At 28.3% G+C, this 16,695-nt stretch overlaps 1 protein-coding gene across 1 annotated transcript; it reads right to left on the reverse strand.

Annotated features, from left to right (window-relative positions):
• Positions 1–1,617: 1,617 nt before the first annotated feature.
• On the reverse strand, positions 1,618–16,079 carry LOC134828584 (uncharacterized). The gene is made up of 14 exons (XM_063841562.1): positions 15,842–16,079; positions 14,816–15,724; positions 7,640–7,738; positions 7,129–7,581; positions 6,311–7,003; positions 5,594–5,732; positions 5,364–5,530; positions 5,211–5,294; positions 5,086–5,140; positions 4,541–4,722; positions 4,335–4,482; positions 3,855–4,060; positions 3,180–3,363; positions 1,618–1,888 (listed from the first exon to the last, which is right to left on the reverse strand). Exons 1-14 carry the CDS (start codon positions 16,077–16,079, stop codon positions 1,618–1,620), a joined length of 3,828 nt encoding a protein of 1,275 aa, XP_063697632.1.
• Positions 16,080–16,695: the final 616 nt, after the last annotated feature.

Raw genomic sequence — 16,695 nt, forward strand, 5'->3', positions numbered from 1 at the left:
AAAGAAAAATTAAGTATAAGAGTTTATATATAAAAAAAAATGAAATAATAAAAAATAACATTACGTTAAAATAAAATATATAAAGTAAAATTTAGAAACACGATTATAAATGATAAAATATATAACATAGTGTAATAAATATATAATTAATAATAAATTTAGAAAATAATGATCGACAACTCTTGTACTGATATAAAAAATATATATATATAACAAAAACATCATTTTTTATTTACTTTTTTTTTAACCTTCCTTATTCCCCAAGATGTAACCCCTTTTTTGTTGTAAATTACCTTTTTTTATTAATATAATTAATAAATATCACTTTGAAGCACATCAATTTATAAAAAAAATGTGAGAGATGTAATGTGTATATGAAACTTTAATTGAATTATTTGAAACTATATAATGTTATATATATATATGATTGTCTTATTTTATTATATTTACGATTATTATTTTGTATAATTATATGTATGTTAACAAAACGATGATGTAATATTTTTTTAATTATTATTTTTTCACTCCAAAATCTAACAAAAATTTTATTTATCAGGTCCCAGCGATTGTTTTTCGCAAAAAATTATTAAAAGAATGAAAGAAAAAAAAAAAATATAACAGTAAGAATATGAAATATGAATGAAAAAAAAACAAGATAATGTACTGAATAGAGCCTTTGTTAAATGTTTTTTAATATTATAAAATAATAATAATAATAATGATGATACACAAAATAAATATTTAAGACTACAAAAAAAGTATAATAAAGAAAATGTAAGAAAAATATATAACTTCGGGGTACAAATTACTATTTCTACTACTAATTAAAATTTAATATCCTTTTTCATACAAAAAACGTTGGATGTTTAATTTTGTTCATTTATTCCAATCCTCGATTTAAAATATTTTATTTGCATAATAATTTTTTAAATACTACAAAAACAATATTTAATGGACTTGCATCAAAAAAAGCTCTTATTTATTTAAAAAACAAAATAAAATATCTAGAAAAAAAAATACATATTCAATAAAATAAAACAAAAGGAAAGGAAATAAATAAAATGAACAGAATTAAAATTTAAAGAAAATTATATAGAAAAGTTGTTATTATTATTATTGATTATTACGATCCATTTAAATATATTTAAAAGAAGAAAGGAAAAAATAAACAAAACATAACATAATAATAATTAATTTTCATTTAAAAGAAAAAAATATTATTATTATTATCAATAAAATGAGAACCTTCAGAAAAAAAATAGAAAATAGCTAAAATAATTTTGTTAATATATGTACCTTTATATACTATCTAATGAAAAAATAATAAATAAATGATGATGAAAAATTTAGTTGTTTTATTTTTTTTTTTCCTAAAAAATAAATTTTTTACTTACTCCGAATTTTTTTTTTTTCTTATATTTAAAAAAATAAAGAGATAAAAAATTTTCTTATTGAAATAAATAAGTAACTTTATTCATAATAAAAAATAATCGTTTAATTAATTTCATATTTTTTTTTTAATAATTAGCGTGTGTGATTGTATCACTTCCTCATCAATGCTGCCTGAAGTGCCTTATCCATATTATCTACTAATTTTGCTGCTTATTCCTATTTTTTTTAACAAATATCTTGCTTGCAATCGATAAAATTACTCATTTCCGTGGAATTGACGGGCGGGCCTTCGCTGTAAAAGTACGTGACGGGCCACAATTTTGGCATTTCCTTGATAATTTCCTTCGCCTGATGCAGAAAACCTCCGGGCTTCGGCGGTGCTTGGTGCTTACTTGATGGCAGTGAGTTAAGAAGATGCGGTGCTGGCTTAACGGTAGTTGGGAAGTAACGATCGCTACATTTGCGCCACTGATCGGGACTATCGCCAACGAAACACCTAATTTTTCGTCGTCACAATCGGAACGGGAGCAGATGGAGCAGAAGGTGATGACGGAGGTAGAGGTAAGGCAGGTTGGATGGGCATGGGGAGTTCATTGGACATTGGCGCAGACGGCAAAATCATGGTTGGCATCCACATCGGTGTGAAGAAAACGTGTGCAGAAGGATATAAACGAGAGAGAAAACTAATGCTTGTTCTTTTAAAGCAGTTTAGTCTATTCTACACTCAAGACACTCGAATTTGTTAGAACAATTTTGATTTTTTTTTTTTGATGGTTGAACAAGTTTGTTAGTCATCAAAAATTGTGTTAAAAAATTTTTTTTGAACAACCATCTTCTACTTTTTTTGTTAGCAACTTTGTCGATTTAATTTGATAATTTCACTTTTTATTACTAAAAGGATTTTAGTCAAAAATTAAAAAAAAAATATTTTTAATTTAATTTTTGAAATTGATTTTAATTTAAAAAATTTTGAAATTTTTTTATAAAAATAAAAGTTAAAAATTTTGGTCGTTTATCAATTTTTTTTTTTTCAAATTAACTTTGAAATTTGTGTATTAAAAGTTATTTTAAAAACATTTTAATTAAAATTGAAAAAAATTAATATCATAAAAATAACTGTCAAAATTTTTTTTTGAAAAAAAAAAATTCAATAATTTTCATGAAAATTATTTTTTAAAGAAAATTTTTGGTAAAATACGATTTTCAATACAAAAATTATTAAAAATTGAAAAATTTTCTTGAAAATTTCTTGCAAAATTATTTTTACAGAAAATCGGTAAATTTTTGATTCAAATTTTTAACTTTTTTTTATAATTTTGCCCAATTGGATTTTTAATTTGAAAATTCATCGAAAAACTATTTTTCAAATAAGCAAATTTTAAATTAAATATAAAATTAATTTAGATTAAATCATTTTTAATATTAAAAAATTTTTTTACATTTTTTTATGAGTTCTTTCAATGTTTTTTGAATTCAGAAGTTATTAAAGAATAAAAATAAATTAAATAAATTTATTTTTAATTTTTCTTAAAAAAACAATTGACGTGGAAAATAATTTCTTAATAATTTATACAAAATAATTTAAATTAATTAATTTATAAATAATTTTTAATAATTTAATAATTAATGAAAAATTTAATAATTAATTAATAAAAAAAATAATTATTAATTAAAAAATAATAATAAAAATAATTTCCTAATTTTTTTTCCTTTTTTATCTAATTTTTTTTTCGAAAACGTAACAAAAAGTGAAATTATCAATTTTTTTTCGCTTCGCAAACACTTACCATGGATAGTCAAATCCTTGGCTATATCCACATGGATGATCAGTCCGACAACAATAATCCCACGAACCGATCTCTCCTCCTTCAATTTCGCAAGAATAAAATCCGGAAATTAAATTTTTCTCACATTTTGATCCAAGACGGCATGGTTTGCCGGTTACTGTAAAATGCATCCACGAGAGTTCTCCTAATCCAAAAATTCACGAAAAAAATATTAAAAATTGCATTTTTGTGTATAATTAGTGTTTTGAGTTATTACCATGCTTGTTAACTTGTGTCTGTTTGTGTAATTTTTTTTTTTTTTTTTTAATTAAAATGAGTGAACGTTAAATTTTGCGCATCTTCTGATCCTTTATTATTTATTACTTTTTTTTATTAATAATTTAATGTTTAAAAAATTAATTGCAGAGTATATTAATTGTAAATTTAATGATTAATCTTATAAAATAAAAAAATACAAAATGTGCCAAATTAAGTTCTACTGGTTGTCGTTAATCCTAAAAAAAAAAATTATAAAAAAATAAAATGATAAAATGTCATGCAGTGTCAAAAACATGCATGCAGGGGGTTATTTACAACAATAATCTGATTAATCTTAACATGGTTTATTGTCGTTATGGTTGTTATTATTGTCAATTAAGTGATCGGAGTGTGGAGATGGAGAACGATGAAGATTACCGGGATCTTTGAAGACATCTATTCGTCGATCGCTGTTGACGCGATTGTTATTTGGCGTGGCAACTTTATCGCGACACGAATAATCGTACGGATTCCATGCGAAAAGCCAGTAATCGCGATCGTTCACGTGGGCGTAATTAATTCCAAGTTTCAGCTCACTTTGGTCCAAATCTGATAATTCACAGTTGAATGTCGTTGCTTTCGAACTGCGAAAAAAAATTATAAAATTAAAATTTAGTACGAAAAAATTATTTTTTAAAATTTTATTTTGAATTTTTCATTTAAAAAAATTAAATAAGAAATAATTAAAAATTAAATACATAATTCGATAAAAATTAAATTTAATTAATAAAAATTCTAAAAAATAAATTTAATTTTTTATTTTTAATATTTATTAATTTTTTTTTCTTTTTTTATTAAATTTAAATTTTTATTAAAATTATTTTTAAATAATTAAAAAAAAATTATAGAAAAACTTACCCATAACTGAAGGAAAGACACTTAAAGGACGTTGTATCGCGGAATCTCGCACACTCATTTTTGCAATCCAATTCCGTGGGCACTGAAATAACCTTTTTAATCGAAGATGACAAGAGTTTTGCTGGAGATCCATATCCCAAATAACACACTGTAAGTAAAATTCAATGAAAAATATAAAAAATAACTCAGAAAATACAAAAACTTACACTTTTTATTGGCTTTATCGTCAGTCATTGGTCGAATTTCACATCCATGCCCGTAACTGGCTCGCTCATAAATATCAAAAGATGGATCTGGCATCATGTGACGTTTTTGATCCATTTCCCGCACCGGCCAATCAGACAATTGACAGTTTTCGGGAATGGAGTTCAATGCTTGTGGTCCATATCTACAGGAAAAAATTAATAAAATCAGCAAAAAAGGCAAAATTTTTTTTGAAATGGAACATTTGATTAGGTACGATGTTAAAAATTTTGTGAAAAAGGAAATGATTAATGATTATTTCGATTTTTTATTTTAGGAAACAGGAGAAAAGAGGCAGAGCTATTCTATGTTAGCCACGTTTCTATTCTAAAAGCGTCGAAAAATTATTTTTTGGATTAATTCATAGATTCAGAGACTAGACTAGAGTAGAAAAGTCTACAAACTATTTTTTTGTTTTGTTAGCACAAGAAGAGAAAAGTTTAGAGCTTTCAACCACATTTAACATTTAAAGTTAGCATTTGATTGAGATACTGAGCTCTAAACTCACCTAAAAGTAAATGCTCGACACGTGAATTTAGTGGTTTTGAGGCATTGAAGTTCGCCTTAAATTTAAAAAAATAAAAAAATTGAAATTTTGTCTCGTAAAGTGTCAAAACTTTTTATGAGACTTACATTCCCCGATCGATTTAACGGTAATTGATTCCCTAACGACCCCAGTATAGAAGCGACTTGAGTCAATGCTTCTAAAGAAACATTCTAAATTTCAGAAAAAAATATTTTTTTTAGCAAATTTTGATTTTTACAACAATTTTTTTCATTTCTTACGAGCATTTATATCTTTTGAGGGATAATTTTCGGGTTTACAAACTTTTGGATCGTCCGACATGGAGTAAATGTCAAAATCGCGATCCGGTTCGACGTCAGCGTAAATATCGAGATGCGTGAATGGGCGATCGCAGAGGAGACAATTGTCTCGTGCAATTGGATTATACCTGTTTTGTAGTTTTTGGGATGAATTGAGCTGCAAAACGAGAGAAAATGAGGGTAAAGCTTACCGATAACTGTACGTTTGACACTTGAATTCCGACTCAGAAGCACACATTTTTTCGCATTCACGAACATTGGGGACACTCATGATGGTTTTGACGACTCCTTTGTGCAAGCGGAAACCTTCGCTGGATTTGACACTGCAGTCTGTAAGTAAAAAAAATAAAAATAAATTTAAAAATATTTTTAAAAAATTTAAATTTAAAAAAAATATTTTATTAAATTTTAATTTGATCAGTTTTTAATAAATAAATTTTTAAATTTTAATTACCTGAATGATATAAATTTATTAATATTTGTTTTTTTTAATTGTAAAATATATATAAAAATTTTATTCAAAATAATATTTAAAAAAATTAATTAAAAATTATTTTTAATTTAAATGAATTGAATTTTATTATTTTTTTTTATCAAAAATTATTATTTTAATTTAAAATTTAAACCTTTTTTATTTTTCATAAAATATTTAAAATAAAATATTTTTAAATTTTAATTGATAAATTATGAATAAATAAAATTTTAATTAACTGAGAAAAACTAAAAAAAAAATTAAATTACAATTTAAAATAAATAATATTAAAAAAAATAATTAAAGTTTATTTTTAATTTGAAATAATTAATTGAAATAATTTGAAATAATAATTATTTTAAAAGGAATTTTCAGTAAAAAAAAAATATTTAGCTATTAAAAATTTTAAAATTAATTCTTGTGAACAAAAACTTACCATCAACTCCTGGTCGTCGTGACCATTGTGAACCTCCGCCAGCAGGATGTCCTCCGCCAGCTGTATGTCCCCCGCCTCCATAATAACCGCCCTCTCCGGCAGTATGAATCGGTGCAGGAGCTGCCGGATATCCCATATAATGTCCTTTAGCGGGTGCCGTTCCTCCATAACTATATCCATTTCCTTGCCCTCCAAAGCCATACATTGCGCCATGAGGACCTGCCAAACTGTTATAATTATATGGACCATCTTTACGCTTATTTCCGCCAATTCCCCAATAATCGATAGGTCCTTTGTGATAATATCCCGCATGAGAAAATCCGCCGCCATACATTCCGTATTCGGGTCCTTTTCCGATCAAATATGGATAAAATGGTTGACGCGGCGGCGGAGCAGGATATCCTCCAGCTTTCATTGGATCTTGTCCATGACCTTCAGCAGGACCTGGATAACCGTAATAAATGGGCTCTTTTGGCTTGTTTGCAGGATTTGGGCGATAATATTCGGGCTCATCGGTTCCTAAACGATCGATATTGCCGTATTGAGGACGAGCTGGTTCGTGATGCGGTGCTGGATGGCTTGGATAATGCGGTTGAGGGCGATCGGGATACAAAGGAGGACGATGTTCGTAAATGTTGGAGCTTGGGGGACGATACACATCAACAGCTGTTCCGGGACGTTGGTAACCTGGAGCTGAAATTTTAGGTGAAATTTTTTTTTATTTGAAAAAAAAAATTAGAAAAAAAATAATTAAAAAATTTTTTTTTTAGAAAACTAGAAAAAAAAACTCTCGAAAAATTAAAAGTTAAAAAATTTACCTGAATTCTGCGGATTACTTGGATATGGTTGAGGTCTTTGTGGATAACTTGCTGGCGGCGATGGAGGTGCAGGCACCGGATAAGGACGATAAATATCATTTGGTCGACTCGTCGTACTCGAAGGTCTTCTACTGCCACAATCGATGCAATGCGATGGTTGATAACATGCTGGCGACGCACTTCGATCCCGTTCATAGTAATCGTAATCCGGATGCACCATCAAATTCGCTCCTCCATTTCCGTACAAGTCAATTTGAGAGAGAGGAGCTTCAATTAGTTCACACGTGCCTTGACCACGTCCCGTCGGATCGAGACGATAATTAAAGCCTTCGCAACGGAATTGACGCTGTTCCGCACATTCTTGTTGACAATCAGCAACGCGCTCACAAACGAGAGTTTTACGAACATAATGACCAGCAACCTTTTTTCCTGCTAAAGCACGACGGAAACATGCTGAAAAATAATTTTTTAAATTAATTTTTAATTTTTTTTTTTATATTTTTTGATGTACTTTTCGCATCTTCTATGATAATAATTGAACTTTCATGCGACGACGACCTGTAATCATCGTAACTACTTCCACATGGCTTCACAACGCACAGTAAGTACACTAACAAGAGGTTTAAGACCACATTTTTTAATAACTTTGTCATGATTTTCTTCTCATTTCTTCTAGGTGAGACAACAAACACTGAATAATTTCACATTGTTCATGCTTTAATTTTTTAATGTCATCAAATCAGTCCATTATCAATGAGAAACACCTTTTTTATGACACAATGCAATGGCAAGGATTCTCCCAAAGCATCACTTTTTGCACAGTCTTTGTCTTTTTTAATGGATTATTATTTTTTATTTCTCACTCAACCACTAATTTACGCGCGCACTCGAGCAATCACAGATTTTAATCACATCTGCACAAAATTCTTTGTCATTTTTCGCCACCTGATGATGATGACCGAGAACCGGAAATGCAAAATTATTTTATTATTTTAATCTAAATTGATTTATTTTTCGTTACATCAGCTCGACGAGCAATTTTTTACTGACGGTGCATGCGATCGAATTAATCACGAGCTACTAAAGTCAGATACGAATTTTTCCCAACTATTTATTGCGGTTAAATTTTTATTATTTTTTTTTACTGCAGATGGTGAAGAAAACCAATACACATAGACGGGTATTGTTGTTGCGTTTTGCCAATAAAAAATATGCAATTTTTTCTCAAACGATGCTCGTGGTGGTTGTTCAGAGTGGGGTATTTACGCAAAGACATTGAACGTTTAAATGGTTTAACAAGACAAGAAAAATCGCACAATAACATGTGTCTAACAAACAAAACAATGTATGTTCGCGAACGTTTATCTGATTTCTTGTTGGTTAATTGAAAAATCTCGTATGTGGAAAAAAAATGAAGACAAAAGATCGTGTACTTGGAAGCGGTTTAGTCATAGCCTTCTGCGGGACCAACAAAAAGTAGATGGTAAGGAAAATTACCCGAAAAAATTTACATTTTAATTGAGTGGCAAAAATAATGGGAGGAAGTATCGGTCTGAAACGTAAGGAGAGGGGAATGTTCTGAAGTTGTCGTGTGAAGTAGTTGAATGGAAGTGAATGACTTGACATTCTAAAGCATGATCTGGAACATTTTTGCAGTTGCTTTGAGATGAAGCAAAATAATTTAATTAATTTAATTTAATGCCAAGAATTAAGATTATAAATTTCAGAATTTTCGACCATCAAGGGCAATTTTGAGGTTCAAGGAGACTTTTTGGTTTTTTATCTAATTCAAGTCTTTTTACAATTAGGTAAATATTATTTTTTTTCAAAAATTAGATAGATTGGGTTTTTGGAATTTTCTTTAGAATTTATAAATTTTTAAAAAATTTTTTTGTTCAAAAATTTCGAAAATTCTCTTTCATGCTTCTATTTTCGAATTTGCACTAAAAAAATTCGAAAATAAATAAATGTAATTTATTTTCTTTACAAAAAAAGATTTTTATTACTGAAAATTCGAAGAAGAGAATGAAATGTATAAAGTAGAGGATCATAAATTTTTTTCTGCAAAAACCTTTTTTCATACAAAACCTTCAAAATTTTTATCATTATATGAAGGTTTATTTCAAACAAATATATTTTTATATAAAAAGTGTCATTTTTGACCATTTTTTTTAACAAAACACTAAATACTTCTTTAATTCGTAAAGGTTAAAATTTTAATAAGAACTCAATTTTAAGGGCTTTGTATGAAAAAAGCCTTTTGTTAAAATTTTACTTCTGAAATAATCTCAAAAAATTTGCCATAAGTAATTTTGGCTCTTTAAACTTAATTTTCAATAAAATTCTGTCTCAAACAATTTAAATTTTTTTTCAAAATTAAAAGAAAAAAATCTAAAATTGTTCAATTTTATATTTTCATTAATTTAATAATTCTAATGAAAACTTTAAACTTAACATATAAGCTCAAATTTCAAATTTTCATCAAAACTTAGATAAACCTTCAAATGTAACTTAACTTACTTCACTCACATCTCTTGAACATTATTTAAAGGGTGATATGTGAGTTCATTCATTGTGTTCCAGACAGTAAACATTTGCATATCACTCATATACACAAAAGATGATGTTGTGCAATTATTCACTGTAATCTTTTTTAATTGGACTTTATATTTTCAAGAGTACCATGTCTTGTCTTGTCTCGAAGTTTAATGTCTTTATTGTTAATTTTTTTCATATTTTTAACAAGTTTCTTCACCTTTGCATGCGTAAAAATGACAAATAATTTTTCTAAAATTTTCCCTTTTAATTTCAATGAAAATTCAACAACAATGGAGACGCCTTGTAACTACTTTTCACGCAAAAAAGGGCATCACTCAATTAAAAATCAATTATTCTCAGATTAAAATCTCTTGGCAAGAAAAAAAAATATTTACAGCATCATCATTGGATTTCACGAAAAAAAAAAAAAAAAAAAAAACTCGCATAAATCGTGAAAAAAGCACAAATTATTCACAACTTCATTAGTATTTGACCCAATTTTTTCTTCAATCTCTATTTTTATTTATTTTGTTGTTATTATTACAATTTCAATTATTGTACAAACACACGTCGTCGTAGCGATCTAACAATATGTGTAGCGAAAAAATAGATGTTACAAACGTGTGCAATGTTATAAACAGAACAAAAGAGTTGAAATGGAAAAAAATACACATTTATAAAAATATCTATCTGTTGTGTGTGCGTTGAATTGTGTTATAATTCTAAATCATTCGCTCGTTCGCAACACTTTACACTTGCAAATTTGCAGTTTGGGTAACTATTTCGAGAAATGCATTTTTTTTCGCAAGTTTTTCTCTCTTTGGCGGCTGCGAAGACGAATTTATCGCAGAATGTTGCATTTTTTATTTTCTTTCTACTACATAAAGCACGCCAGCATGAAGAAATAATTTGCCCGAATACAACAAACATGGGCATGGCATGCCACTTTATCTCTCTAGTTTTATTTCTTCTTTATTTTCATTTGAATATTGCTGTTAAAAATTACGTAATTGTGTCATTTTGTGCGCATCAGACCTGGCTAAACGAGACTTTCCGTCGTAATAAGGTGCTGTGTGACAAAATTGCTTGTGACGTGTCGTTACACTTCTTTGATTCCTCGTTTAGTTTAGATAACTCGCGCTGGAAATAAACCTAAATAGAAAGGAACACAAATTTTGTAATGTTTATCGGACGGCAGTCGAGTGTGAGAGATGAAAATAAATCATAAAAATCCAAAAAAAAATTATGATTACACGAGAGATTGTCAGCGGAGTTGCAAAGCATGACAAATTTTCGGTAGTTGTCTTCCCAAAAACACGATTAAACAGTTACTAAAAATTATGTTACAATGACTTCTAATTAGAAGTGACACATTTTTCGTACAAAGTAGGTCTGATCTGACTGATAAGTTGAGATAAATTTGCGAAATTAAGTGAAAAAGTGACAAAAATCTCGTTAAAATGACAGACAAAGGTTATGATGAGTCAGAAACCCAGAATTTTTTATATGATTTATTCTTTCCTTAATTAAGTGTCCGCTCATTGTTTGACATTTTTCACGTAAATAAATGAAAAATGTAAATTTTGTGTTAATTACGTGTAGCATAAGAACATTAATAATAATATGACATAATCTTCTTCGTCGTTTGCGTTCTCATCCATTTGAAGGTATTAGCAAAAAAAAAAAATGATGACGAATTTTTATAAAAACAAACAAAGGTATTAAATTTGTCGTAAATCATTAAGTTTTTGCGTTTTAATTTTTTTTTATTAAATTTTTTGAATTCATTTATCAAATTATTTTAATTTTTAATTAGATCATAAAATGTCTGAGATTTTTTATAAATTTTATATTTTTTATAAATTAATATTTTTAATTTTTTTCAAAATATTTTTTAACATGTCTTAACATTTAATTTAACTAATTAAATTAAAAATTTATATTTAAATTAAATTAAAATTAAATTAATTATTAAATTGTGTAATTAATTAATTTAAAAAAAATATATTTTAAAAAATCATAAAAAAAAATAATTTAAATTAATTTAATTAATTAATTTATTATTTTTTGCAAATTTTAATAATTTTTTTTCAACTTAAATTTTTCAAATCAAATTATTTAAAATTATTTCAGAAATAAATTTTTAGACAATTCTTGGATTTAAAAAAAAATCTTTTTCAGCTTCGAACAAATAATTTTATTTTTTTTAATATTTATTTAATAATATTATTTTATTAAAATTTTTATATTTTTTACATATTAATTTTTTTTTCTTTTAGTCAAAGACAGAATAAATTTTTTTTTTCAAAATATGGAACAAAAAAAAATGATGACTCCACAAAAAAAAACTTATATCATCATCATCATTTCATTAATTACTTCATTAGAACCAAGCGTTTCTACTCAACTCCAACACACACATTGAGTGACTGAGAGCACACATCATTCTCAAAATAACAACAAAATGATGGAAAACAACAATAATAACAAACTGCGCGAAAAAATGCTAAAAGTATACTAATAAAAAAGCGACGATAGCAAGGTTAGATCTACTGTCATGATATAATTGTTGAACTTTTTCAATTTAAATAAATTTTTATAATGTGTTTTATTACACTTTTTCGTACTCCGAACAACACATGTACGAATGTTTGCACATTAATGTTCCTCTTATTTGTTATTTTTTTTTCAGTGTTCACAAAAATGCAGGAAAAACATTGTAAAAAAAATCACATATGAAAATGGAAAACCTTCGGGAGTCGCAATTGACAGGTGAGTAATTAATCATTGCAGGCATGCAGAACTTAGAGGTTGAAACATTTAAAAAACGTTTTTTTAAAAACTGTCGCAAATTTTTATTTTCCTACATCTTGCGACCGTGAATGTTGTTGCTTCGATTGCAACAAAAATCACAAAAAACAACAGATTTAGACATAAAAAGACACAAAAGTATGCAAAAATGGTAACAATGAGCCCTTTTTATGCTCAACGCACAACAATCTGCCTAATTTTTAGCAATAAAGCACATGTTTGTTGCAAAAAAAAAGTGAACCTCACAACAAAACGAAACAATGTAAGTGCTAAATTTTATTTTTTGATGCAATAATTTGATTTAGTTTGCACTGTTTTTTCGGTTCCGACGCACGATGCGATGTTACGGAACGACGAAAAAAAGGTATTTAAATGTTTGGAAAGAGTTCAAAGCAAGACAACAATTACACTACTTATTAACTCCGGCAAACTAATAATAATAATAACAGCAAAATAACAATTAACAAAACAAAAATTCAAGATCAGTGCAGACGCACAAAAGTACAATAGGTAAAAATTTACGTAATATGAGCAGTTTTTAGCATTTATTAATGATTAACAATAGGAAAGCTTTTTTTCGAGACAATTTAAAAAAAAAATATAAAATAAACTAAAAAAAAGATTTGAATAAAGTGGAAGCAACATAATACATACGTCAATGTTAATTTGTTGCAGTTTCAATTTAGGCAAATAAATGACAAGTTTTTTTTTTATTTCAGAAGTCTTCAAAATTAAGCTCCATATTGGTTTTTATGTCTTTGTATCAATTTATATTAAATTTTGTTTTTTAAATATGAAATTTTAACTTTTAATACATTTTCTATTAAGATTAAATAAATTAAAATAGAAAAATGACAAAATCAAGATTATAAAAAAAAAAATTAAAAATAATTCTGAAGTTTTTTAAATTTTCATGTTAATTCTTTTGACACAAAAAGTACTAATTTATTGTAATTTTTTGCATTATTTTTCTTATTAGAGAAAAATTTACTTTAATTTTAAAAATTTTATAAAAAAGATAAAATCATAATATTTACATAAGATGAATGGTTAATAAATCAATTTTTTTTTAGGCCACTCCAAATTTTTTTCGATTTTTTTGTCCCAAAAAATTTTTTTCAAAATAAAAAAAAAGTTTTGAAATACTTTTTCATACAAAAAGACAAAATTTAAACAATTTTTGGTCCTTTATGAATATTTTAATTGTTTTTATGGTATTCACATTGATATTTGGTAATTTAAAATTGATCTTATAATATTTCAAGTTAAAAACTTAAACAAAAAAAATTCATAAAAAAATTGTCAAAAATTTTGATAATATTCTTGAGAATGAGTTTTTTAAGTCAAATTTCGGTTTATAGTACAAAATTTTTGAAAATCGAAATTATTTTAAAATATTTTTGAAAATTTCTTGAAAAATTATAGAAAAAGGCCAAAAAACTTTAATTTTTTTTTTTATTTTGCCCCATTGGATTTTCGGCATTTCGGGGACAAAAATATAGAAAAAAATTTGGAGGGGCTTTATTTCAAAATAAATATTTTTTTTTTATATATTTTGTAAAAATACCAAAAAATGCGCTTTAATAATGTTTTCACTTAACGATAACTTTTGATTTAAAAAAAACGTGAAAAATCTAAGCAGTTATGTGTAATTATAGGGCGCGCGCTTGTTTATTGTTATTTGTTAAACATTTTTTGGCAGCTCCCATATAATAAAAATCAACAAATAAACATTTCGAAAGAAATTTTAAACAATTCAAGGTTAATTAAAAACTAAAAATCACTTAAATTTTCAAGTGTGAACCTATTTTTTTACAAAAATTTGCATAAATACATATGTTCAATTTTTTATACCTTAACCTTTTTTCACTAAAATTGACTCAAAATCTTAAGATTCTTATTTTCTGCATGCAAAAAATAAAAAACGTTAAACCTTGTCTTGGTCATTCTACGTTCTCATTCTACCTCATCATCATCATCATCATTATTTATTTTAATATTTTAGCATAATTTTCGGTTTCGTTTTCAATGTAATGCGAAATAATTTGAATTAAAATAAGAAGAATTACAAACAAAAAAAAATACCATTCAATGACTAGATTCACACATAACTTGCAACTACTATGTACGAGATTGTCGTTGGTATTTGACATGCTTGGCTAGGTCCGAAAATGAAAATATTCATACACGCATCAAAATTTACAACATCATTTCATTGATGATGTGAACTTTGTTTTTCTGTCATTTCTGGTATGTTATAATTTTTTTTTTCTTCTTCCAGCATCCGCAATTTAAATTTATGCCTGCGAAAATCCCGAGTAATGTAACAATTACTTACGTTTCTTTTCCTGGTCTGCCTCGTGAACGTTGTACCCGTTGCCGCTGCTGCTGGTGTTCGCATATCCCGAAGATGTGCCGTTTTTGTGTGGTTCAGCTGCGGATGGTTTCGACCCATAACCTGATGATGTTCCTGATGAACTTGGATAACTCGGAGCTGAAGCGCCCCCTTGTGACGGGTAATTTGAGGGGGGATTGCTTGGATATGACGACGACGATCCACTTGATGGTTGATACGGTCTTTGATAGGGGTAACTTCCAGCAGTTGGCGACGAAGCCGGATTTTGTGGATAATTGGGCATCGGGTAGTTTTTCTCGTAGTACATTGGATATTGGTACGTGGGGAATTGCGAGGGATGCGGATAATGCGTTCCTCCGATTTCATTGGGATGTCCTCCATATCCGCTACTGCTTGGTTCACGCGCCCTATTTGGATATCCGTCGTAACCGTGAGCTGTTCCCGTGCCTCCGTAATATCCGGGACGAGCATCAGCATGTCCTGTACTGTATCCGGTCCCATAACCTGTCGGAGGTTTGTTTGAAGCTTGGTTTTCGTATCCTGAAGACGATGGCGGATTGCTACTTCCGTATGCGGGACGACTTGAACCACCGGCGGGATATCGTTCAGTGGTGCTGTAACGATTTGTGTCAATTGAACTCGATCCGTAACGACTTGTAGTGGAAGGTTGCCCCGATTGGCCTTGCGTTTGCGTATTTCCGCCGTAATATTCATTGTCTGTCGTCGAAGAACTGCTCGGATACGACTGGGTTGGTCCTGGAGAGTGAGGCCCGGTACCCGGAGACGTTGTCGGAAATTCGCCAGATGTGGTAAACTGAGTTTTATCATTGACGGCAGTCGTTACAGACGTCCATGATGTCCCTGCAGTCTCAAATGGCGTGCTTCCGAGACCTTTAAACACACAAAAAATTAAGATTAATTTTTTTGTCTCACACAATTTTGATGAAAAAGTGCCCTAAAGTGTAAAAAAAAATTTTTTTCATGTCTGTCACTTTTGCATTTTCTCACCTGGCTGCGGTATCGCATGACAATCGCGCTTTCGTGCATACAAATTAAATCTCGGCTCAAAAAGTGTCAAATCTTTCGCGTCTGCTTCGAACGATGACAGCATACACGTTCCATTCCCCCGATTTTCATCGAGTCCAAAAGCAACAATTTTACATTGTTTGTCGTTGTCGCACAAGGTATAGCAAGTGTTCAAATGAGGTGTGTCGGAAATGCGAAATGTTTTATCGAATTTTATCATCACCTTATCCTGCGTGAGATCGTAACAACCTAAATCAAGTAAGTAATAAATAATTTTGAAAAATAAATTTAGAAAATTACTTTTGAAAAAAAAAGCAGGAATTCTAGAGCAATGAACATGAATTTCGTGTGCAACTGCAATTTTTATGTACAACAAACACCGGAAAAACATCTTTAATTAACAAATTTTACAAACAATGAAGTAAAAAAAAATTACATTAAAAAAACATTAAATTTTAATTATTTACATAATAATTCGAGATAAATCGATTTTGGTCAATTTTGTACAAAAGAATTAATCGACTGAAGAAACAACGAACCCCTGCCGAGGATATTCTTGAACTTGAATACGGCGAATTCTCATGACTTTTCAAATCTCATGTGAAAAATGATTAAAAAAAAGTACCGGATGTGAACATTTTATTTGATCGCACGACGCAAAATACTTTTTAAAACGCGATCGATCATTCACGCCATCAAATTGCGAACAAATATTTTATTCTAATTGAGACAGGTAACGGCCCGATTCATGATTGTTTCAAGAAATATCTAATTTATATTTTGAAAATTTAAATTTTAATTATTTTTAGAAGCGATTCAAGATTTCCTGGTGGATT

Source organism: Culicoides brevitarsis, chromosome 2, assembly GCF_036172545.1.
Source record: "Culicoides brevitarsis isolate CSIRO-B50_1 chromosome 2, AGI_CSIRO_Cbre_v1, whole genome shotgun sequence".
NCBI classification, from domain to species: Eukaryota; Metazoa; Arthropoda; class Insecta; order Diptera; family Ceratopogonidae; genus Culicoides; species Culicoides brevitarsis.

What these genes read in the sequence shown, in the direction of transcription:
- LOC134828584 (XM_063841562.1), bottom strand. Translation starts at nt 16,079, where the DNA reads ATGATAAAATTCGATAAAACATTTCGCATTTCCGACACACCTCATTTG. An exon ending in CGATAAAGCCAATAAAAAGT is followed by an intron (nt 4,483 to 4,540) that starts GTAAGTTTTTGT and finishes TTTTACTTACAG; the next exon opens with TGTGTTATTTGGGATATGGA. An exon ending in CAAGGATTTGACTATCCATG is followed by an intron (nt 1,889 to 3,179) that starts GTAAGTGTTTGC and finishes ACGAAAAATTAG; the next exon opens with GTGTTTCGTTGGCGATAGTC.